Source organism: Vidua chalybeata, chromosome 3, assembly GCF_026979565.1.
Source record: "Vidua chalybeata isolate OUT-0048 chromosome 3, bVidCha1 merged haplotype, whole genome shotgun sequence".
Lineage (NCBI taxonomy): Eukaryota > Metazoa > Chordata > Aves > Passeriformes > Viduidae > Vidua > Vidua chalybeata.
Window position 1 is genome coordinate 1,604,961 of NC_071532.1, and position 25,800 is coordinate 1,630,760.

At 38.1% G+C, this 25,800-nt stretch overlaps 1 protein-coding gene across 18 annotated transcripts in view; it reads left to right on the plus strand.

Annotated features, from left to right (window-relative positions):
• NRXN1 (neurexin 1) overlaps window positions 1–25,800 on the plus strand; it is a 673,696-nt gene that overhangs the window by 259,428 nt on the left and 388,468 nt on the right. For all 18 annotated transcript variants that reach the window (XM_053937300.1, XM_053937286.1, XM_053937282.1 and 15 more), the window contains 3 exons: window positions 5,945–6,383; window positions 15,365–15,748; window positions 24,074–24,277. In XM_053937300.1, coding sequence (XP_053793275.1) covers window positions 5,945–6,383; window positions 15,365–15,748; window positions 24,074–24,277 — 1,027 coding nt within the window. The remainder of the gene's footprint in view (window positions 1–5,944; window positions 6,384–15,364; window positions 15,749–24,073; window positions 24,278–25,800) is intronic.

A 25,800-nucleotide genomic window follows, 5' to 3' on the forward strand; every position in this document is an offset into this window, starting at 1 on the left:
GTCCTGACTTCCTAACACACAAGTCATTATAATGGTTTTCTTCTTTCTACCTTAGGCCAAAGTAGTCTGTGGAGAGAATGACTTATTTAAAAAATCTACTTGTTATATATAAAACTATAAACAGTACAACAAAAAGCAGAACAAAGGACATAATCTTACTGTATGAATAATATGTTTGCCTTGCAAAAGCCCATTTAATATTTTTCAAAAGTCTGAGAGTGAATTTGAGCTCTGTGTTTGGATGCTCAGGCTGGGCAGGAAGAAGAAACAGCAGAATGTGAAACTCCCAGATATATACTCCAAGGAATTTGTTGCACTGTAGTGCTTTTCTGTTATTATTTCTTTTGTTTGTTTATTAGATCAATTTAGTCAAGGGGTTTTTTTGAGCTGAATCTTCCAGGGCAGTTTCCCAGACCATAAGAATTCATCTAAAATAATGCCACAAAATGCACATGCTATTATTTTCTCCAGGTGTTTATGTATCCAGGCCATGGAACCCTATCCTGTTGTCTTTAGGCTTACCTCCCATGCAGTAAAACCCTAGAGACACCAGGATTTTATTTTGGTGCTTCATGACCCCCTTTCTTACAGCCCCACACTACTATCACCACCACATTTGCACAAATGTTGACCTCAGGAGAACAAAAACTATTTCGCTTGAGGAAGAATAAATTATTCCCTTGGAGCGTTATATACACTCCTTAATTTCTTCTCTATGTTCAGAAAACAAAGCTGGTTTATGATGTAGAGGCTTGAGTAGCTGTTGTCAGTCACGGTGTGTGCTTTCACATTGTGTTCAAAAATGCACCCCATTGCAAACATTTGAACCTGGGCTCCTTAAGTTTTGTGTAAATAGTCTGTAGTTTATTGTGTTCCTTGATATGCTCATTTTGGAGCTTGAAAATGTGTGGAGGCATATTAGCAAAATGACAAGCTTCCTGTGAGAAGCAGATGTTCCCAAATTAGTTCAAAGCCATCCAGCAAGTGCTAAAAAAAAAATACATGATAACTGCTAGTGGTCAGTTTTGCAGCTGGATTTCTGGGGAATGTGATGCTGTGTGCACCAGGTAGTTCTCAACGAGCATGGAAATTCTGGTGGCTGGTAAAGCAAGCTGGAAAAATTGCCTTACAATAAGGTTTCCCTTTTTTGTAAGTCCCATTGTTACAGTTTCTGACATCAGCAAGTTCCCTCCTGCTGACACCACTTTTCTGGGGAAAACTGCACCTTGGTAGCACCTACCTGAGCCATTTTGGGTGGCATTAATCTCCATTTTGGAGAATTAACTGCCATTGCATGCACCAGCTGATGCAGGTTTCACAGAAATATGAAAATATGAAAGTACTGTTTTGTGGTAACTAAGATTTATATAATCCAATTTTTAACAGGTTTTGATATGGGGTTCATGCATTTATTCAAATTGCATTTAGAAAAGTATTTTACCTCATCTCCCAGTTAAGTAAATAGACAAGTTCTTTGGAGCAAGGTCATAAGGGTAGGTGCTCTGAAATCCTGGGTTCCCTCTGGTTCTCAAGGGAACCTAGGTGCTGCAAATCAGGTGATGTGATCAGATTCTTGAAGATCATCTTTGATTTTAAGAATATAAATTAATTTGAACTAAATGCTTCATAATAATTTAAAGGATTTTAAATCACAATGATTGAAAAGCTATTGCTGGCAGACTTGGTCAGTATTTTGAAATATTTAAAGGTAATATTTTCTTCATTCATAATGTTTGATGTGGAAAGGGCTGCACTTTGAATTGAAAATAGTGTTGTAATCTGGATTCTTTCACACCTTTCTTTGTTCTAAACCTCATGGGATAGGGTCAGTAGAAAGAACTGATAGAGTTCCTGTTTATTCTTTTTTAATTTTTTAAAATTTTCTGGACTTATACATTTGCTAATTGAGCAGTTACAGATTTAGGATACATTCCTAGTATGAATTCCTTCTCTTTTCCTTCACCTTTTCTCAGGGTCATTCATAGATTTATACCTGTTTATAATTCTGGAGTTCATTGCATAGTGCCCCAGTTTGCAAAAAAGAAAAAAACCTATACACGATAGATCTTTGGGAAGCATGAATTAATTTAGGTTGTTCTCCATGACCACAGACCACATTAAAGAGAGTGCTGAGCTTAAGGCAATAATTGCTTAAGGCAATAATTGTCCATCTTAATAAGATGGACTTATTAAGACACAGCCCTGTGATATTGCAAGTTACCCAGCATGTGGCCTAGATGGTAGCAAAGGAAGCCTGTATCTTGATTGTAAAATGTTCTGTCCTGTCTCAGAACATAAATTTATTCCTCACTTTGGATAGCTTGGTTGCAAATTATACGGGGAATTGCGAACTGCTCTGATTTTCTTGGGAGTTTAGGTGACCTTTTGCAGTTTCCAAGAACGAGGTAATTATATATTTTAAAAACTGACATCTTGAAACTTACTTGATATTAGCAGGAAGAGCAGAGTGAACACAAGACAAATTCAAGGTGCTCTTAATGGCATGATACAATTCCCTGAGGGCTGGCAGTTTCACGTGCAGGAAACTTAGGTTTTTGCTCAGATATGAAAGTGAGTGCAAAAGCAAGCTAAAATCCAGGGCCAACCCAATGGTGCCAGCATAGTGACCAGTGGGTTGTGTGGGAGTAAAGAGGATTGTGACTCCAATATTTCCCCACTGCAAACTCCCTTCACTTGTCTTAATTGTGGATCCATGTCTCTAAAGGAGGGAGAATGTACTGAGTTAACGTTATGTGCTGTGTGCCTCAGGTGGAAATAGCAGATAATATAAACCCTATTAAAAGCATGTTTGTCCTTATGTGCCCAGAAGCAAAAGAAAAAATCAAAAGGCAAAATCAAGGGATAAATCAGTAAATTCTTTGTACCCTAGAGGCTGTTTCTGAAGCACGTACCGTCATGAGTTATAAAGCAAATATTAGTCTCAGAATTATTCCTTACTGTTCAATGGTTTCCCCAAAATTTAATGACAGCTAATTTCTGTGAACGTACTGCTTTTCTCCTTTTGCTGTGCTTCACTGATGGCTGAGTACATTTTTCATGTACAGGGAGATGGGTGAGAATGTCAGCATAGCACCAGGAAACAGGCTCCCAAATGCAAGCTGTGTTCAGTTAATAGTTTACAGGTCTCTTCAGTTATGGTTCATATATTCCTGTTTTATTACTAATTATCCAAGATAATTCAGTTCAAAATTTTCCATTGAGAAAGAGTGAATGAACATAAGCTCATTCTAAAACTTAGAACATATGCACTCTAAAACATAGATATAGACTTTATTCAAGTTTCCCTACAACCTATATAATAAAATGTAGTATGTAATAAAATACTGGAACAACTTTTCAGAATAGGGAAGCACAAAATTGTAATTTAAAATATTTAGGGATACCAAGAATGTTGTTTGTTTATGCCACCAATATTGGTGGCATAAAATTGACAATATTTGTCACTGTTACTAAAGTGTTCTAGCAAGGTTTCCCTCATACATTATATATGAAGTTAATTAAAGAGCTGGTGACATGTTATTGAGAAAACCATTTCACTTTGCCCTTTATGTTCTTAAACTATACTTACTAGAAATTATTATTTCTGATTTGGCAAATGACTTCAGATCCTATTAAGCTGTTTTAGATTTCAAGGAAAACCTAGCTTTACTTTAGTCTGCTGAGTTTTTTAACACATCTATCAATTCCTAATTTAATATTCAATCAACCCATTTGATTAAGGTTGGACAATTTGATTTGTCCATTAAGAATAAAGTCTCTCTGTACATTTTTTTGCCTTGTCCTGGAACCTGCTCTTGTTCAGCAGTCAATTTAAGATCATCTCATGTTCTTTGTTGCTGTATTTACTTCCACTGTCACCAAGCAGGATTTAGTTCTAATAAGAGAACATTTGTTCCTTTTTTATTTATTGCATCCTCTGGCAGTGTTTAATTTTTTGGTCTAATCCAGAAAGGTTTCCCCTGTAACTTCTTCAAATGAAGTGGGAGCTGTCCAAAATCCCCCTTGCCACAGAAAGTGGCCAATGTTTCATGAGACCAGATATCTCTAAATAACCTCCCAGCCTTCTTCCTCCTCACTCCAAAGGCAGAAAGCCACCCCAGAGGGGATCACTTGCATGTGCTGTTCTAAACTCCTTTGCACAGCCTGTGAAATCTCAGGGGTTGTGGTGCATTTGATAAATGGAAACGTGGAACCTTGCTATCTAATATTACAGTTTAGTCCAATGCTATTCACCTCTGATGTCTTCAGTTGAAGAGCACATTATCTCTGTCTCTGTGGCAGAGTACCAGTTCTGCTGCCAGCAATCCGCAGTGAGGTTTATCTGTTGTCTTTGGAGGCACAGCTCTCATGGGAGCAACACTACTTGTACTCAGTTCTGAAATAAAATGAAGAAGTAGGCTTATTTGTTAACTTTTAGGATACATTTTATTATAGTAGAATAATTCTGGCAAGTCTTATGATGAAATTTGCATTGTGGATAATGATATAATTGGAATGAACACAATTCTTACTGAAAAATGTCACTCTATCAATCATTTCTTTTTCTTTTATCTTTAAACATCATTTTCCAATAGCAACTATCACTTGGGGTATGTCAGATTGTGTAAGTGCTAGTGCTTTTATTTCTAGCAGTGGCACAGCTCTGCAGTTCATCTGCTGTGTTTTCCCTTACTGGGTGTCAGAGTGGGCTTCACGTGTGTTCCAGCTAGGGACAGAGGAACTTAATCCAGAAGCTCTATCCTAAGTATTTATTAAGCACTTTCTAACCCCCAACAGGGATGTAAAGTCCCAGTCATGGGTCCCCTGAACAGCTCCCAACTACACTGCGGAGTTGAAACATTGGATTAGGGCCAGATGGGATCCAGACCTGAATGGTGCAGATCTGTGCATGGAGAAGCCTCAGCACGAAGTTCTTGGTTTTGCTGTGCTGTTGCTTTTTATTCAAATTGCTTTTTAATGTAGGGCTTAACCTTAGGAAAAAGAGAAGAAAGTTTTAGCTTCTGTCGCTATGGTTTGGTATTCAGCCCTTTCAGTGGTATTTTAGCTTGAGCGTATAATTTATTGCACAATTAAAAGTATTGACAAAACACTTGTGTACGCCTTTGGTATTGGGGAGCTCATTTCAGCAGCTCTTGTGTTATGAATGACTCAGAAAGAGCAGCAATTTGAGAAAACACTAATAGACATTAGAACCCTGGGAAGTGGTTGCATCGTGACAGGCTTCTTGAACCAAGCTAAAGTGTGATTTGAAGCAAGAATATTTGCTGCAGACAACAATTGAATTTAAAACTAATATTGTCTTTCATTTTTATCAGAAAAGTCTTCAGTCAGGGAAAATATGTAAGTTGGGATTGTTTTTCATCAAATTGAACGGGCTCAAAGGTTTTCCTGGTTTATGATCTGTTGTGATATTGGTTTGCCTATCTTATGTAGCCTCATGAATTCCATGAATGTTACTACTCCTCAGCCCCAAGGACAAACTGAAAAGATGTTAAATTATGAAGTGTCTGACCTTGTTACATTTTCTGTACATGAACAGAAGAGTTAAGACAGTGACAAAGCGTTTAGAGGAAGAAGAAATCTAACATTTCTTTGTAATAGCAGAGTGGCTGTGCAGAAAAGGCTTTTAAGTAATCAAGGCCACACAAGCTAATTTGCAACTCATAGTATAAATTATGTGTAGATTCTTTCAGATTGTTAGAATTAACTCCAGGGATATTTTTAGAGCAACTTTGTTTGGTTTAATGAAAACAATTATTAAATCATTAGTCAATGAAAATAGTTATTTCATCTTGTTTGTATGTAAATTATCATATTCATATATCATCACCATAATTGTCTAAATAATGTGCCTATTCAAGACTGTGTCTGTTTGGTTAAAATGCTCAGGTTTCTCCGAGTAACTTCTCTGCTTTGCTTGCAGGTTGTATATAAAAATAACGATGTCAGGTTGGAGCTGTCTCGACTTGCCAAGCAAGGGGATCCTAAAATGAAGATTCATGGGGTTGTGGCGTTTAAATGTGAGAATGTTGCAACCTTAGATCCAATCACATTTGAGACACCAGAGTCCTTCATCTCTCTGCCAAAGTGGAATGCCAAGAAAACAGGCTCAATATCATTTGACTTTCGTACAACTGAGCCAAATGGCCTCATTCTTTTCAGTCATGGGAAACCAAGGCACCAAAAAGATGCCAAACATCCACAGATGGTGAAGGTTGATTTTTTTGCCATTGAGATGCTTGATGGCCACCTCTACCTACTGTTAGACATGGGCTCAGGTACTATAAAAATAAAAGCCTTGCAGAAGAAGGTGAATGATGGTGAATGGTACCATGTGGATTTTCAGCGGGATGGGCGGTCAGGTAAGTTCCTTTTGTCTGCATTCAGAATAGCTTTTTCTGCTGTATCTGAGAGAATACTGGGTACATATTCATGTTGCCACAATTAGAGTTGGGCATCATCTGAAAAATAAGGAAATTACAGGAGGTCATTACAAAACAATAATTTGCTGAGTAAAATATCTTACAGTTACATTATTGAGTAATCAAGTACTTAATCTTGCAAGTAAGTGTGTTGTGTGCTTGAAAAACCAACAGTAATCTCCCTCTGCGTTTGCTTACATCAAAGAGCTGAAGTGGCAAGTTTCAAGAGTGAAAATAAAGCAAAAAAGGAATTACTGACAATAATCTCCAACACGGGGAATAGCTGCCTCACAGAAACAACACAGATCTTCCAATCATGTCAGCAGATCTCAGTGTATTAAATGATATGCTAATAAATGGCTAACAGCACGTGTCAGCAGAAATGGAAATAATGGACCTGCCGCATTCTCTCAGTGTGATTCATATTCTGGAGTAGTGTACCCAAAAAATTATCTCACTGAAAAGTGGTAAAAATAAAGAATTCATGAACTCTTCGTCATGCTACTGGAATGTAATATGGCTTAAAGTGCATTTATCCAGTGAAACTGTCAAGGTGTATCAGCTCGTCTCATCTTGACTATGTATCTTAAGCAAATAATCAATATACATCAATTGAAGGGCAGGTCTCTTCTACAGTGACTTTCCTGCACTTCATGCCAGGATTTGGGGAGGAAGAGGGCAGGGAATGTACTGAGTCTGTAATTCAGTCCTGAAAATTCTCTGTTTAATACCAGTATTCAACCTGAAGTTTATGTAGGCTCTAAAATTGGGTGTTGAAAAATTTAACTACACTTCTTTTGGATTTTGTGGGGCTTCCTCCACTTTCTTCCTTCTGGTGACCACCTTTCCATAGCTTGCATTTATGATTTCTTTGTGAAACTTAACCTCCAAAAAAGCTATCATTGTATGATTTAACTTCTTATTACACACAAATCACATTTCAGATAAAGCAAATCGTAGGTGCAGGTTTAAATTGAAGATTTCATTCAAATCAATGCTGAAATCCACTTGCATTATGATTATGAAAAATAATTATTTGATTCCCGGGCAGCACAGCTTCAAATTCTAATGGTACAGACCTTGATTTTCTTATTATGTCAGTTGCTCATTTAGATTTCTTGAGGTTAAATAAATCTACCAAACAAGAACAAACAAAAAATCAAGAAAAAAAAAATCCTAACTGAACAACAAAACACAACTTCTCAAAATCCTCAATTGGAATTGAACATCCAGCAGTTATATTATTTATACTACAGTTTTCATTTCAGACTTTCTTCTTAAGTGCTGTTTCAGTGATTCATATGAGGCAGTAAATCCTGTAATAATCATGCCTGTGGGACTGCTGAAAGCAAAGTTTATTCATACATCCAAAGCCAACAGATCTGTAAAGGAATAAGTGCATAGTGATTGTTTACATTTGAAGATAAGTTCTGCCCTTTCATTGCTTCACAAAACACGTCTCACAAGTGCCATTAAGAAAGCTTAGGGCATGTTTTAATTCTTTAAAACTGTTGATGGACATAAGCAAGAATTTAGAGTCATTTCAGGAAGCAAAACCTGCCTGGTGATCAGGATTGCATATTATTTTTTAAGTTGAGTTATAAATAATCAAATTAATCCATCTGATAATTTGCCTATGACTAAGATAGGTGAAATTTATGCAACCCCCCCCCCCCCCATCACTGTTGAAAACTAATCATAATACCTATTAACTCTGAGACATGGAACTATTACCATGAATACTGAATAAAAAAATGCAGGCTTATGGATTGGCAAACTGAATTTTAACTGCAATCTGAAATAGAATCAAAGTTTTTCTGTTGTTCTAACACTTGGAATAATAGTTTATAGTAGGAGAAGTACCAATAACACTGGCAATGCTTTTGTTTGTCTTAATGACGGTAAGATTAAAATTATTAGAGAGATGAATTAAGGTGCCAAAGTAAAAAATACAGATTTTATGTAACAGTAAATGTGATAGAGAGGGAAATAGGAAGAAATATTAAAAAAGGGTGGGGGGGTGCACACTCAATTCTGACTGGGCCCTAACGTTATCCCCATCACCCTGTACAATTTTGCTATATTCCACCAAAGCCACCTGTCCTCGTTTCCACCTTCTGAAAGCTTCTATTTTCACTCTGAGTTTGCTCAGCAGCTCCTCACCCATCCATGGAGGCCTGCTGGCATTTTTGCCCCATTGCCTCCCTGTCGGGATGCCTCGTTTCTGAGCTTGGAGAAAGTGATCCTTGGATGCCAGGGAGCTTCCTTGGGCCCCTCTGCCCTCCAGGGCTCTTTCCCACTGGACTCCACTGAGCAGTGCCTTGAAGAGGCCAAAGTCTGCTTCAAAGCCCAGGGCAGTGAGTTTTCTGTGTGCCCTCCTCGCTGTCCTGAGTGAGCCCTGAGTGAGTGTCCTGAGTGAGTCAGCCCCCTCCACCTCGTGGTCAGGTCATGCACTTTGGTGTGTTTTGCCCATAAAGAATAAAATTCACTTTACTGTTTCAGGATGCTTTTTGGTTTCTGTTCTCTAGCCCAGACCAAACATACTGGAAATCACATGAATATGATTACTTTTCACTAGCTTTCCTTCAGAATTTTTATATAACTGAATGAATATACCTTGTGTAGAGAAAAAATGTGCTTTTCTGAGACTTTCTTGTTGCCATTGACAGCATATATCCCTAGCTAACAAGAATAGAGGAAGAGATTCTTCTGTTAATGAAGAAGTAGCTTGAATAAACTGTGATTCTTTTTTTCTTTAAATTAAGTTTTGTGTCTTTCAGCCTTTTGGTCCCAGACTTCAAATGCAATGCAGAGTGGTTCTCTCCTATAGAAGAATGTTGTGACATTTCTCAAGGAGCTTTGCTAATTTCCTTGACTTTCATATTAGCTGGATCAGCAAGTACTAGATTTATTTCTCATTCTTTGCTCTCTTCCAGACTCTCAGTCACAGTGAGCATCCACTCTAAGCTACTGACTTTGCCTTTGCTTGCCTGGGACTGCAGTGGAGGCGGGGGGAGGTGTAAGGAGTGAGAACACCTTTTTAAATTGTAATCATCCAGGCCCCATTCACTAGTAATTCTGTCAATCCACTCCGATTTTGAGACGTACAAGGAAGATATGGTGCCTTTTAATTTCCTTTTGCTGAAAGACGTTTTGACCTGTTATTCTTGTTTTCACCCTGGAATGCCATTCTGTTTCCTGTAAGACTTACTCTGAGTGCTTTCTTACTAAAAAAAGATCATTGGTAGGACAGAGTTCCTGAGACCATATTTAGGTAACATTTAAGGGTTAGGTAAAGAGAAATATTCATAAGATATTCTCCTCTGGTCCATCCTCCTAGGTGTGCAGCTGTGTCCTGAGTTTCCCCCCAGTAGTCCTGAACTGTGCATCCTGAGTTTCTGGGAAGGGACCACAGCTTCACAGCTGCCTCTTCTGTGCCCTGCCTTGGACCATGGGCTGTGTGCTGTGGTCACAGTCCTCATCACAGCTATTATATTGTGTTTTAGCAAAGAAAATGTATTTAGAATTAATACCTCGCTCTGATTTTTCAAGGTTTCTTAATGAGCAGATGTTTTTCACAGGCACAAAAAAGCAACTAAAATAGGCCATGTCAGGTAAGCAGAGAGATCAGAACAGTTGCAGTAGCTCCACTTAAAATCTTCATATTTAACTGATCAGGAGAGAGATGAGATTTAGAAATATGATTTTGTTTCTTATACCCAATTTTAGGAAAAATTAAATTGCTGAGATAATGAATATGATTGGAGAGGCTCATTAAGTCATACCTGAGGGAAATGTTTGCCTGTTCTGCTCTTAATGGTACTGCAAGCTCTGCAGAAAAAAAGAATTAGGAAAAAACCCACAAACCCAAACTAAATGAAAAACAACCATGAAGCAGCTGTTAAGGTCTTTGCTCCCAGTGTTTCTTGTAACACAATGGGGATAGGTTTTATAACTGTTTTCTGAGACTTAAGTGTCCTTAAATTTTTTTAAAACTCTTTGCCATATGCAAGGATGACCATGCAATTTTTTTGGTTTTGTTTTTGGTTTTTTTGGGGTTTTTTTTTGGGTTTTTTTGCTAAACCACCATTCATCCTTTGGAAACCACCACTACAAAGTGAATTCAGGGAGGAAACTTACTCTTCTTGTCAGCCTCCAATTGTGTAGGGCAGCATAAAGCACAGTGTATCAGCATCTATTCATAAGTAGGTAGCATTTAAGGGCTGAGTCACTGAAATTTTGAACTAAAGTTAGTTTCAGCTTGAACACCAGAAATGATTTCTGGAGTATGTAATTAGAGCGTAACTATAATCAACATCTCACTGTAAGTAGTGCTTTGTGATGCCTCTTACACGTGTTGTTGTTGAAGGTTCTTTTTTTCCACATGTACTCTTTTACATATTACTTCCCACATCTTTTTAACCTCTTAAGAACAGCCAGATTTAAATTTTCCTATTTCAACAGATGTTAATAGTTTTCATACTTGGGAGGATGGGTTTATAATGCATTTTAATGAATATTCTTTCAATGATCTGCAGCTTTCTTGGCTGATCTGCATCTTTCCCAGGGTCCAATATAAAACTGAACCAACACTCAGCTGAGTAGTACAATAGGCTTCTCTGTAATCCCTAATATGTTTCCCATTTTGCTCACCTGTTGCTATTGTTAACTTATATTTTTGACTTGTCCTTTGAAGGACTTCTCACTAATTAGTTATCCTTTTAAGTCAATAATTCTTGCTGAAAACCATAACTTCATTAGTTTTTCTCAAACTGCTTTTCCAATACAGAAAGAAGTTTCTGAATGTTAAATTGCCCTGTATTCTCAGGTGAAATGCTGCAGAATCAAAGCAGCTATTAGTCATTACAGGGCACTTAAATGTATGTCCAATTTCTAGAGATAAGAAATGCTACTTGTTTTTAGAATCTGAAGGTAGATAATGAATTGCCAGACTAAATAAGTCACCCCACCCCTTCTTGTCTTTGTCATTCCCTTTTACTTCAGGCAGGACAAACCACGTGCTGTCAGCATTCTTCCATTGCTTTCTTATTCTGATAGAAATTCAAAAATTATTTCTTACTTTGAGTCTCAGAAAACTTTGCACAGAAGCTGCTTGTTTCCTGGAAGGCATTATGGCTCTTTTCAAAGATGTGATATCTCTGCTTCTCTGGTTCTGGGTGCTGTTATGAAAAGATGGAAGTTTAAGGATGGTTCTTACTCCAGAGATTTTAAAGTTGTATTTTTCTCTCTCTCTTAACCATCCAGTGCTCTTCTGAATCTGCTGCTTCCACATAAAATCTGTTGTCTCTAGCTTATTTTGTTAAACAAGGGATGTCCCATTCTTTCCTCCTGTAAATTTTGACAATTCTGTCTTGAGAATGACATTTTAGTATCTCTACAAGGAAATTTATTAACTCTTTTTGTGCTGACCACATAAGACGTTAGCTTCCCTTTCTGCCTCTGTGGAAAGTGATGGTCCTTCATATTCATAAGCAGAAACATCTGAATGGATTGAAGCACACTGGTTATTCATCAAAACAATTCCTTTAAATCTGCCTATAATTCCCAGAGAAAGTAGAATTGAAGTCTATCAAAGGAGGTGAGCATCACTGTCCCCAGTTTCTGTGGCAGCCTCTCCCACTGTTGTGAGGTCCAACTTGAGACATTTTCAGTAGAACTCAGAAAGTTTCCCTCAAGAAAAATAACTGGCTTAAAAAAAAAAAAAAAAAAAAAAAAAAAAAGAAAATCAAGCACCAGCAAGCCACAGGAAAACAAACAACCCCAAGCTCCTGCAATAAACAAGAAAAACTAGAAAATAAAAAAAATCACACAGCCTCCTCCCCCGTCAAAAACTCACCAAGATGAAACAGTGTGTGCTACCACCTCTGTCTCAGCTCTGGGTGCACTGTGAATCCCAAGGTGCTGATGGAACCATTGTTTCATTTCTGTAGGCCAGCGTTCTGTGAACTTGAGTTCTGCATTTTGTTGTAGGATTCTTAAAAGGCTCTGTCATTTTTGCTGTATTTTGGAATATTTTTATGCTCCCTTATTTTACTTGGATTTTTCTTTTTTCATCTGTGTTTACAAAGCAATTAGTGAGTAAAGTTTGCATTGTCTGTCAGTGATACATAAAAGGTAATTTGGATATCACCAGCAGTGATGGCTGTGTAGTTGCCTGTCATGTTTTTCCACCCATAGTCATTAAATGCCACGATTGCAAGGTTTCAGGGGACTTCTCCCACAGAGTATTTTATGGGGTTTCATGTCTTTTACCTGGGAAGGTAAGAAGTTCATTTCTTTAAGAAGCTGTTGACATCTATTCAAAATAATATTTAAGCTCTCTTCAGAGTAATCCTTTATGACACAGAGAAGAAAAATTTCCTGGTTCAATCTATCACTTTACTATATTTCACAGTCACCAGTTTCCCTTATCATTCACCTTCCTAAGCCTTCTGTGCTTGCAAAGCTTCCACTTGGAACACTGAGTAGCAGAGATTTATCTGTCTTCTTCTGTGAGCTGAAGGTAATCATGGGATAGTAGATTTTTTTTTTTTTTTTTTAATAGAAAAGGAGTTCTGGGTTTTTTTTGTTAATGCCTTGAAAATATGAGCATTTTTGTCCAGCAGAAAGCAGCACTGTTCACATGTTGGAGCTTGCTGTTGGAGGCTGCAGCTGAGTTAACTCATGTGGGTGCAAGAGTGGGTGCTGCCTGAACATGGGTTTAGAGTGTTTGCTCCTAAATTAGCCTGTACATCAACAGATGGCAGCAAGCAACAATAGCAGTAAAAAAACACTGTGAGGACAAGTACAATTTATATTTACAGTGTCTCTAACGTCTTTAGAGACTAAAAGATCTGCTGCCTGTTAGCCATCCTTCCTGACACCCTAGGATGCTCTCTGAAAAGTCTCTCTTGGTTTGGCAGGTCATTCACAGGTGTCCTTCTTTGACTCAGCTGATTAATCAAATCTCAAAATGTTTATGCTTGCATGCCTAAGGTCAAACCTATAGCAAGCATTCCATGTGAGTGCCAAGTTCTGCTTCTAGAAGCTGAGAAGCAACAACAAATTTTTAGAGTTAGCAGGCCATAATCATCTTATCAGTTTTAAACAGATGGAAGTTTGGAAGAAAAAGTATCTTGTTTCAGCATGCCTATTTCTTACTTTCTTGGAAGTTCACTTTTGTATCTGTGGGATTATTCAACTGACACAGAAAATATTTCTTAGAATACATAAAAGGGAAAACTGGCCACATCCTCACTCTTTAAACATGCTTATAAAGATGCAAAACTGCTATGCAAGCCTTTGTTTCATCTTGTTAGTTCTCTTCTGATAGTAAGGAGACTATTTGTGGTATTCAGTCCTTCTAAAGTCCATGTCTCAAGTCTCACATGGGAGTTGGACCTCCTGAGACCTTTATCCCAAACAGCTTTTATTAACAATCCAAATTCTATAGATGTTCATTCTGTCAGTGTTGTTGAAGTCAACCTACTGGACCAACAATAGAACAGAAAAAATATAGCTTTCACAGGGGTCCATTACTAAGAGAGAAGCCTAAATTTTAGGCTGTACCCAAGTAAGAGAATGATCTTTTTCTGACCTGCCTTTGTTTGCTTAAAACTGACATTTTAGTAGGTATGCTGTGTAAAGTGTGAATTTCTTCTTATGCACAACTCCTACCACAGTGGAAGCGTTTTTGGTAATCAGTGTTATCTTCTGGAATCTGTTTCAGGCTAACAGTGGAGATGGTGAATCATGTTCACTTTGTATATATATGTATGCTAAATTCATCATGGTGAACACAATTCTTCAGTCTCTTGTTACCAATAAACACTTTCAACGTCATGCCCAGCAAATAACAGTGCTGCCATTAGAATAATTTGGTGACCTATATAATATTTTGATTTATATTTTGCTTGCTTCTGTACCCATGTAGAGTGATAAGGAATCACATCTGTGAAGATCTACATGAAGATTTTTTTTTTTTGCCAAGTGATTTTACTTAGAAATAAAATTAAAATTGGTTGGCTGGCATAAGTATGCTCATAAGTGACTGCATGTACTAAATTTGTGTTTCTGCTTATTCAAGTTGTAGGTGTTGCATACCTCGTTGTTTTAAACAAAGTGCCACCAAAAAAAGGTTCTTTGCTGATGATTACATTTTCTTTGTTCAGACACTTCATAAAAAGAACTCTATTTTAGGTTCAATTTTGTTTATTAAATTTTTAGACCAAAATGGAAAAGATATTTCTGGTTTCCTGAAGGTCTGTATCCATCTTCTCTCCCTCTCATTGTAACATGCACGCATTTTGAGATAAGAATCAGAGGCATTGATTTTCCCTCCAGGACCACATCTCTTCCTTCTTAATGATTGCCTGCCTGGCAGCTGATGAGAGCATTTTCCTTCTGCACTTAAAGAAAAAAAAAGTCTTATCCAAAGCCCACTGGAAGTGGTGAGAGTCTTTTAAAATACTGAGTCTTTGGGCCCAAACCAAAGACTCAGGTTTGCCTCCCAGGTTGCAACCTATCAATGCAACCCTGACCTTAAGGCTTTGAAATACATATGAGGGAGTGAAGATATTTTTGTTGTTGCACAGAGAGGATGTTTCTGAAAATAACTACAAACTACATTCCTTCTGTACCTAGGAGATGGGTAAGGGGATTTTGACTGGGATTTTTCCTGTTGTGCTCATGCAGTGTTGTGCATAAAGGCTTTCTAGATCATTAACTTCCTGACTACATTGCAATTGAAATACTGAAGTGTATCTATGGCTCTACAGCTGTACAAACACAAATACCTCTGCTTCACTTGCAGCTGTTTGCCAGGAGCTAATGTGACATGTAGATGAATGAGTAAAAAAAAAAAAAAAAGCAGCTCCAAAATCAAATATCTTGAAAAATCACACGTTTAATTGTCTTTACAGGGACGATATCTGTGAACACGTTACGTACTCCATACACTGCACCAGGAGAAAGTGAAATCCTTGACTTGGATGATGACTTGTATCTTGGAGGCTTACCAGAAAATAAAGCAGGCCTGGTCTTCCCAACAGAAGTGTGGACAGCACTCCTCAATTATGGATACGTCGGCTGCATTCGAGATTTATTTATTGATGGTCAAAGCAAAGATATTCGACAGATGGCTGAAATTCAAAGCACAGCTGGAGTAAAACCCTCATGCTCAAGAGAAACTGCAAAGCCTTGCCTTAGCAACCCCTGTAAAAACAATGGTGTGTGCAGGGATGGGTGGAACAGATATGTGTGTGATTGCTCTGGCACGGGGTACCTTGGCAGATCGTGTGAAAGAGGTAGGTTCTGTGAGATGACTGCACTTCTGCTTTTATATCTATATAAAAAAAAAAGTACTGCTATAAAATACATAAAATCCTGTGCAATGATTAAAAATGGTAAGCTATCATTAACTGTCCTGAGGCAAAAAAAGCATCCTTGACTTCTCTTGATGTGAGGTGGAGCCCTGCTCTACACTCAAATCACTAATTCTGGAGGAAAGATCTTAGGAGACACTCTAAGGTGTGTGAAGGAGTATTAGGTGCCTATGACAGAGTCAGTGCTGCTGAACAGCTCCTAGAAGATGCCTCCTTTTGTGTCTCATCATACATTGCTGAGCTCTGAAAAGCTTTGTGAAAGCAATTTTGAATATTATTGCATTGCTATGATGCCTTGGTGTGGCTACCTAGAAGAGAGGCTAGACAAGGTTAAGAGAATAAAGTGAGTATTTGTTAAAGGCCTTTAATAGAGACACCTTGGGCAGGGTAAAAGCCTCCCAGAGGCCACACCCAAGATGGACCATGGTCACAAGTTTTTCAGACAGATACATACATTTTCAGACAGATACATACATTTTGTCCATATGCATATCAGGGCTTAATCCTCCAATTGCAGCTTCAGGTAATGAAGTCATTTACCCCCAGTTTGCATCCCCCAATTAGCCTTTGTTAATGCTTTTCAGTGCCTGAGTCTGTAGGGTGTCCTTGGATTCCAGGCCCAAAGGAATTGTTTTGTCTGACCAAAGTGTGAAGAGTAGTTAGCATTTTATGTGAAGTTTAGAGTTATGCACTATTGCAGCACAGGATTTGAAAAATATTTAAAAAATCTTAATAAAAAATATAAATAAAATATAAAATAAAATATAAAATATAAAAAAAATCTTAAGGCATTGGCTAAATTGTTACATTCCAGTTCCAAACTGAGGTCTTATTCTCTGCCTATTTATGTCAGTGTTAGTATATAATTAAATTTGCTTTTGAATTCCACAGTGTCGCTTAAATCCATGGCCAGAACTTCACCCATGAGCCAAAACAAAAGAGTCAGTAAAAATCAATATTTTTTACTTGTCTCTTTTTGGAAAGATACAAGTACCCAAGGAAACTGTCTGAAGTTACCTAAAATCTGAGTATTCCTCATGCCTAGAAATGGTAACAGTGAAGTTGACAAACTTCATTTATTTAATTGAAAAGGTGGATAGTGTCAAGGAAGGCAGATGTTGAGGTTAGTTAATAGATAGAAAACCCTGTAATTTATTTAAAATTGCAGTGTGCTAATGAAGTATTTTAAGGAGGTAAGCAATAAAATAAATGTATTTAATATTTAAGGTTTTTATTTTTATTCTTATTGCTATAGAAAGCGTTTCAATGCCAGGAGTTGTACTTTTTCATCTTACTGTTGACACAATATTTTCTTTGAATTTGTCTTTAACCTGAAATCTAAAATTGACTGAAAATTAAGTTCTTTTCATCTAGTTTGATTCATTTTTCGAGTTAATCAGATGAAACAAAAATGTGTTCTTCAGAAATAAAGCCCCCAATGAATGTTTTAAGTTGCACGTCCGTAGATAACGTACATTTCTGCAGTACAGCTACCTCCACATTACCATCATTTGCAAGAGGATTCTCTCAGATTCTTCGGTGGGGTTTTTGCTCTGTTCAGGCTGTTGATTGATGCCTTTGGCTCCACGTTACCATCATTTGCAAGAGGATTCTCTCAGATTCTTTGGTGGGGTTTGTGCTCTGTTTGGGCTGTTGATTGATGCCTTTGGCTCCACGTTACCACCATCTGCAAGAGGATTCTCTCAGATTCTTCGGTGGGGTTTGTGCTCTGCTCGGGCTCTTGATGCCTTTGGCTCCACGTTACCATCATTTGCAAGAGGATTCTCTCAGATTCTTTGGTGGGGTTTCTCTGCTCTGTTCGGGCTCTTGATGCCTTTGGCTCCACGTTCCCATCATGTGCAAGAGGATTCTCTCAGATTCTTCGGTGGGGTTTCTCTGCTCTGTTCGGGCTCTTGATGCCTTTGGCTCCACGTTCCCATCATTTGCAAGAGGATTCTCTCAGATTCTTCGGTGGGGTTTCTCTGTGCTCTGCTCGGGCTGCTGGTGCCCTTGGCTCGTGGCCAGCTGCGCTGAGCTCCCCAGGCTGCTGCTGCCGGCGCAGCGGGGCCGGCAGAGGGATAACGGAGCTGCCTGACGCATCCCCCAGCCCTCGGTTAGGCATGGCTGGTGTACCACCCTGTGGCCAAACTCGCCTATTACACAGGGGCTCGAGCCAAAGCCGCCTTTGCGTTTTATTTCCACGGGAAAGCCAGGAAACATGTGCCTTAGAGACATAAACAGAGGCGGATCTGCAGAGAACTGAAAGCGGGCATCATCATCGCAGCAGCTTTCCATACTCGTGTTGGACGGGTGGTGATGTTTTATAGGGAAACCTTTGCCTTTTATTTCCCGTGCCGTATTTTCAAGCATTGTCAAGCTCAAGGCTTCATTTTCCCAGTGCATTCCCCTGGTGGGAATGGTGGTACTGGAGTGGTGGTGCTGGCTCCTCCACAACGACATTTGGCTCTTGTCCAACAGAAATATGCGTGGCACTTCAGCAATTATGAGATCATTTCCTGCTCTTGGGTTTCCCTGTTTCCCTCTCCAGAGGGAACTGCACTGAAAGGAGGCGTCTTCTCAGTAATATTCATATCCCAAGTGGTCATGAATTAATAAGATTATAGCTTTTGGGATCCTGAAAGCGTTGTGTTGGCATCCTACCACACAAAGTTATTATAACTACTGCCCGTGTGTAGGAACTGATAGACTTTTGTATTTGGTGATATAAGCAGCACATTTACAGTTGTTCAAGCTAATTTAAATAAAAGGGAAACACACTCATTTCAACAAGCAATACAGATTCACAAAGAAAAGAGAGCTTTAGAATAAAATACTGGAGATTAAACAATAGAATATTTAACATTAATTAAGGTGTCTTAACTAAAAAAAATAAAAGTGTGGAGCTGGTTTTTATAGCCATTTTTTTTTTCTTTTCATACTATTTCACTTGAATTAGGAGCGCTAACATCCATACATGGATGTTTAGTGTATGATACAGAACCTGAAATAATTTCAGGCCATTAGTGCACAAAACCCCTGGAACACCACTGTGGTCTATTTTAATTTGTGTACTTAAAATTATATATATATATGCACACACACATATATTTATAGCCACATCCATTTTATCATGCTGCAAGTTACAGTTGATTTTATTCTTGGTTTTCAGTAAGGATAAACAACAGCATAATCTGTAGATTGGCTTTAGTAGATTATGAAAACTCTAGCAGATGGATGGACAGATGTCACAGCAATATAATTTGGTGTCCTCTCTTACTTTGTGGATCACTGAGTGACTGTCTGCCTCTTGGCAAAGCCTTTTGCAGGTGTATTCTTTTGACTGGATCAATAAAGTCATCAAACAGGGATATGAAAAAGTAAGCATGCAAACAAAGGCTTATGAAGGTGACATTTCTGAAGAGAAAATCTGTTTAAAGTAGGGCGTGTGTAGATGTCCATATTGTGCATGCACAGACCCCTACATGCACACATGCACATTAGAGAAATGTAGCTTTCATTTCTCATGTTATACCTGGATGCTTTAAAATTTTAAATGAAGAATACTAGAGGATGGTATGAGGATAGATGGCATGAAAAATCAGGTCTTCTAAATATTATACTAATTCCATCACTGTCTTAAATGAACTGATTGGTCCTGTGTGTTAAAGTTGTAACAAACTTACAGTGTGGCTTAGGACCTCAGTCCTGAAATAATACCAGTGTAGGAATTGGGGGGAATAATTTCAGCTTCTATTCACACATTATCCAGTAAATAATCACATACAGAGAATTGTTTCTATCGTATTGATGGAAATGTTCCCTATAAATCTCCAAGGCTGCAGCTTTGGGCCCAAGTGGAATGAAGAAAATGCCATACAGAAAACACAAAACACCTGGGAAGAGAACAAAAAGTTCAAATTTGACTCAGTAGCAGCCAATATATTTGAATACTCACATAATTTCTAGGAGTAAAATCACACATGCACACACACATTATATGTTTTATATATATATATATATATTTTTTTTTTTTTTTACGTATATATAGATATCAGGGAGCATTTTTAAGGCACGACATTGTTGCTCTACTTGTACTGGCAAAAATATATTTGTACTGCACTGGCCAATATATTTGAATACTCACACAATTTCTAGGAGTAAAATCACACATGCACACACACACATATATATAAAATATATATATATTTTTTTTTTACACATATATATATCAGGGAGCATTTTTAAGGCACAACATTGTTGCTCTACTTGTACTGGTAAAAAAAAAAAAAAAAAAAAAAAAGCAGAATAAGAGAGCAAACCTGCATACTTGATTATTGATGATCCAGATTGCTCATACATATCCTGGCATGACTCTGGACTGATAGTCTGTCATTTCTGGGCAAAGTTTGTGTGGGATTTTAGTGACAGCAGACACAGAGGGTGATTTCATGCTTTAAAATTGGCTCTGTGGGATGCAATACAGTCCTCAAATTATTGCAGATACGCTGAAACTGAAAAAGTGGGAAAAAAATAATATTTCTTCCTTTGGGACTTCAGAGGCACCACAAGGGGTCCAGAGGAAACAAGATCCTATTTCATTTATTAAATTAAGTGCAATAGGCATTTGTACTCACCAAGAATCACGTTCTTAAAACAACTCAAACTTGACTCCAAAACTTACAAGAAAGAGCCCTGAAATTCAAATGCCATACTTGTTTAATTTTAATTTAAATAGGCTGTGAATTGAAAAATGGCATCTACTCAGGAAATTCTACTTAACTCTAAAAATATCCAGCTCAGCATTTCTGAGGGTAGGAGCAGATGTAGGAAAGTTTCCAGAAGAGTTGGTGCCTGTCTCTTGAGCAATTTAGGTAATTCCAGCTCAAGTGGAAATTAAGGTCCTGAATCTCCTCTCATGTCAGTACTGATCTGTGCATCCTTGGCTTTAGACACAGAGATAATTGAGGTGGTGTGTGTGTGTGGAGAAAAGAAGACTACCTAGCCATGAAGATTTTAATAAGAAACAAATTGAAGAAAAAAAAAAAAAATGAGAGGGAGACTGAACCCTTCAGTGGGGGTTGTTTTGGAGTTTGGTTCATTTGTGTGTTTTGGTTGGCTGGTTTTTACCACAGAAGCAGGAAAAGTTGGAATTGTCAGGTTTATAAAACTGTCAAAGAATGAACGTATAAAACATTTTTATATAAATGCCATATATTCCTTAATAATTCTACTGTATGCCCTTATCTGCAGCCACCAAAAAAAAATTGTCAGTGATTATTTTATAAGGATTTTCTGCTGTTTTTTTTCTTTTTGGCACTGATTCCAACAGTGAAGTGGTGGTAAAGCTATCACTCTTTTCCTCTTTTCTTTAAATAAATATCCCATCCTGAGCTAAACTTTAAGTCTATTATCTTTCGATCTAATAATTAAGAGGAAGCTGAACAAGAGAAAAAAAGACATTCTGCCAACACTTATGAGAGAATGTTTAGCGGTGTAGATTTCATGTAAAGATGAGACATCTTGGAATTAGTTGGCCTAAAGCGCAAAAAAAAAAAAAAAAAAAAAAAAAAAAGTGGCAAAAATTAATACATATTTTTAGCTGAATTGTTCCTTCAAGATTTCTGTAACTGGTGTCTCTTGTCATTCAGGTCATCTTCTTACTGACCAGGCCTTGTAAATTAGCAATCCATTCCTGCCAGTTTTGTGCTTGATTCTGCTTTGTTTGTTATTTGGGTTTTTTGGGGGTTGGTTTTGTGTTTGTTTTTTATTTTTTTGTTGTTTTCCATTAGTTTGGAGAGGGTTTTGTTGGATTTTTTTGTTTGTTTTTTTTTTTTTTCCCTTCTTCTCTCCTGCAATATGCTTTCATATTTAGAAAGCCTGTGCCTTGGAAAGGGCATATTGACATATTAAAAGGAGCTAGTTGACATGAGGGGCCTTCCTCATTGCTCAGAGCTTTTAAGTCATTTGATCTTCTGTTCAGTATCTTTGGTCTGTTCTTGGAACATCTGTTCCCAAAATATTGGCACAGTATGGCTTAGGAGGATTAAGTATCTAATCACAATTGGTCTGCTCACCACAGTGTTACTCACAGGCTATCTCCAATTAAATTAAGTCTCAAATTAAGTTCCTTCTCTCCTTTTTCTGCAATTTTCAAAAAATCCACCTTGAATAATTAAAGGAAAATTGGCAAAATGTAGCAGTGCTGATTCTGACGGCTCTCTTTTTAACATTCTCCTAAGATAATTTGTTAGCATCAGAACTCTAGCATTGATGAATGTTGGGTTTGCTCTGTATATGAAAACGGAGTGCTATTAATGTGGTGGATTTTCATAGACAAGACAAAATACCTTTTCTGTTATATTAGTATGTAACTTTAGGGTTTTTTCCTGGACTTCTTTAGCTCAGTTATGTTTACCTTGATAAAAATCTTGGGAGATTGTTATGCATGGACTAGACAGCTAGATATAGGAAGGAATTGAAAGCTCCAGTTCATGACTTCCCCAAAAAAACTGATAAACAAACAAGGAAACCCACAAAAGCCCAACCCCCAAAATAACAAATAAAAACCCCAAACGACCAAAAGGAAAATCACCTTCCACTGAAAACTCTTTGACTTGAAATCACTTTTCAAACTGTTGCAAGTATTTAATCTACTTCACTGAACAATTTTAGATTTAAAATATCCTGAAAACATGATTGCCTGCATAGCCAGAAGTCATCAAATCTGTAAATGCATTCTTACAACCTGTTACATCTAAGGACTTTCACAGCAGTCTCAGTAACCACTTTTTTTTCCCCCAACATCAGACTGTTTTCTCCAAATTTGTATTGGGGGAATTTAAAATTCTTTACACGGGAGAAGGTTACCCAGACAAGTTGTGGATGCCCCCACCCCTGGGAGTGTTCAAGGCCAGGTTGGATGGGACTTGGAGCTACCTGGTCTCGTGGGAAGTGTGCCTGCCCATGGCAGGGGACGTGGGTGGAACCAAGTGATCTTCAAGGTTCCTCCTAACCCAAGCCATTTTCTGATTGTTTTAGTGAAAATATCATCTGTCACTTTTGCCTCTCACAGAATCAGTAGAACGTTTTGTCCTTCCGTGGATCGTGTAGGCTGGAAGTCTTGAAGAGCTTATCTGCCTTTAGCAGCGTGCAAGATATGCCCTGGGAACAATTTTGGCAAATGTAGTTGTGGTATTTACTTAACATAGTATAAGTATTATCAGTCATTGAAAATATTATTGCATGTTGACACCACAATAAACTTTTAGATAAGTGTCTCCGTTACACCGAAGCAAATTGAAACATAGGCAAGCTTCCCATAGGTGCCCTCTGCCCACAATGTTTGATTGTCCTGCCAAAAAAGGACTTACTAATACATTTCAGAAATGTTTCCTTTGCTTTCTAGGAACTGCACTGCCTCCCTGTGAGCAGAAATGCGGGCTCTTTGCTACCTTTCTCGTTACCAGTCTGAAAGCTGGAAAAAGAAAGCTTGTGACTGGTTGCTCTGGGGTCTAACAGACTGTGACTGCTCTGTGCCAGAGCCTCTGGCCAGGAGGGTTTCCTGGAATGTCTGAAAGTGACAGTTCTTCGCTTATCTTGGGGGTTTTGTTACCCTCAATATGCCAATTCCAGTCTCGATCCTCTTGCTGAGGCTGTCGTAGTGTTCATATAAGCAATTTTGAGTTTATACCATGGTTTTTGTAGTCGTGGAACAACCTGTGCCCCATCCAAACCGTGCTGGGGAGAGTCATGCGTTTCAGGAGGATTTTTGCTCACTGCATGGCAATTGCAACCCATAGTTGTAGCAATGTCAATGGGTTTATACATGAAGCATTCTAAGGTGGTTATCCAGGGGACTGACAGTCAGGCATGGGCTTTTGTTACGCTGGTAAGGTTACCTGAATATCTTTTACTGATTTGACCTATTTTGTGCAGGACAGACCTGGTCTTTCAAGCATTGCCTTACAGGTGATCTCATTGAAGATGCACACATGACTGGCTGGATCATTAAAGAAAAATTTAGTTTCTTTAAAAAAGCACCAAAATACGCCACTTAAAAATAAAACAAACCCTAACAAAAACCCCAAACCTGACTTCCCTTGTGTCTCCCAGTAATAACAATGAAAAGCAATATGCAGTTTTCCTGTGTCATGCTGACTGAATATACATTTACCATCTTACCTTTAGGGAGTTCCAGTAGCCAGAGCGCAATTCTTTAACAACCAATTTTCTCCTTTGTGCTTCCAGAGGCGACAATTTTAAGCTATGATGGAAGTATGTTTATGAAAATCCAGCTTCCTGTTGTGATGCACACAGAGGCCGAAGATGTTTCTTTAAGGTTCAGGTCCCAGCGAGCTTATGGCATTTTAATGGCAACAACTTCCAGGGAATCTGCAGATACCCTTCGGTTGGAGCTGGATGCGGGACGAGTTAAACTAACGGTCAACCTAGGTAACAACCTCTTCCTCCAAGGAATTAACATTTTCTTTACATTTTTCTTTTTGCTTGCAAACATTTATGAAACAGCCTGTTTTAACATTAAAAGTAAACTGAAATGATATATAAGCACACATCAATGCAGCATTTGCATATGTACACAAATACACGGCCATTATTACAATTTATTTTTTTTCCTTTGCCTTTTTTTGTATTCTTCATTTAGTCTTAACATTACCCATCACAATATTTTTGTACTGTTGTGTATTCTAAAAAAAGAAGACAAGTTCATCAGTGGTATTTTTTGGTTAAATTTGGTGGATTATTTTTGATTGTGGAAAATTGGTCTCCCTCCACAATTTCTTCAAAATAGTAATTCCACAATTTCAATGTGCAAGCAGAAACAATAAATATGTAGGTCAGCTCAGTTCTACCTCCACCAATTAATCTATGACTTGCAAATGTATCAAAGACTTTCTGGTTTTAGCACTGAAAATGTTGCAGTTAGATATTCCCACTGATTGATTGCTTGGTCTCCTTTTTTTAGGTGTCAAATCTATATTAAATCCATCTCCTCTTTTTTAAACAATTCTGTAGTGGTATTTTTGTAGTATCGAACGATAACACAACCCTTCAATGCCCAAAGACTGCGGCCCTCAGCAAACAGCCTTGTGAACACAGGAGGCACAAGCCCTTTTACAGAAAGAAAAAAAGAAAAAAAATTGGTTTCCTTGTTTAAAATATGATGGACAAAATGTCAGGTTATGATTCTCTCTAGTTTAAAAAAAAAAAAGTAAGTAAAGAAATAAAAGTGCTTCTGCCGCGCTTACGTGGCAGAGTGGCGTAAGAAGCTTCTGCCACACTTAAGTGGCATAAGTCCAAGTCAGGACCTGAAACAGAGCAGGAGGAAAATGCACATCCTATGCAGCTATTCCCATTCAGGGAGATGCTGTTTTTAAAGGGGATGAAGTGGTGTTTTGTTTTTTTTTTTTTTTGCTTTAGTCACAGATTTAGAAAGGGAGTGAAGGGTAAGAAAACAACCACCCGAGCCTCCACTTCATCTAAGGGTCGCTCGCAGAAACGCTGCCCTGGTGTTTAGCGGTGAGGAAGAGGAGGAGGAGCCAAGGGTGACCCTTCCCTGCCTGTCCCCTCCTGCACGGAGGCTCCGAGTGCTTTCTGTAAAGGGGGTGTGCAGGTGCTGCTCCTCGGCTGTTTGCAACCACTTTTCTGATGCGGTTGACGACACATGACAAACTCAGCTATATGGAAACAAAATCTAGGTTTGATGGTATACATGTTCCTCAAAGGTGTAAACCAGGAGTAGCTGTACAAACAAAGTAGCGTGGTGTAGGGTTTGGGGTTTGGTTTTCTTTTTGGCTTTTTTTTTGGTTTGTTTGGTTTTTGGTTTTTTGTTTTTTTTTTTTTTTTTAAGTAATAAATGAATGTAGGTCGCCCGGCAGAGGATTGTGCACAGATCAGGTTATTCACTTTACATACAAAACACCACCCTCTGCCTACTTCTAGAGTTCATGACAGTC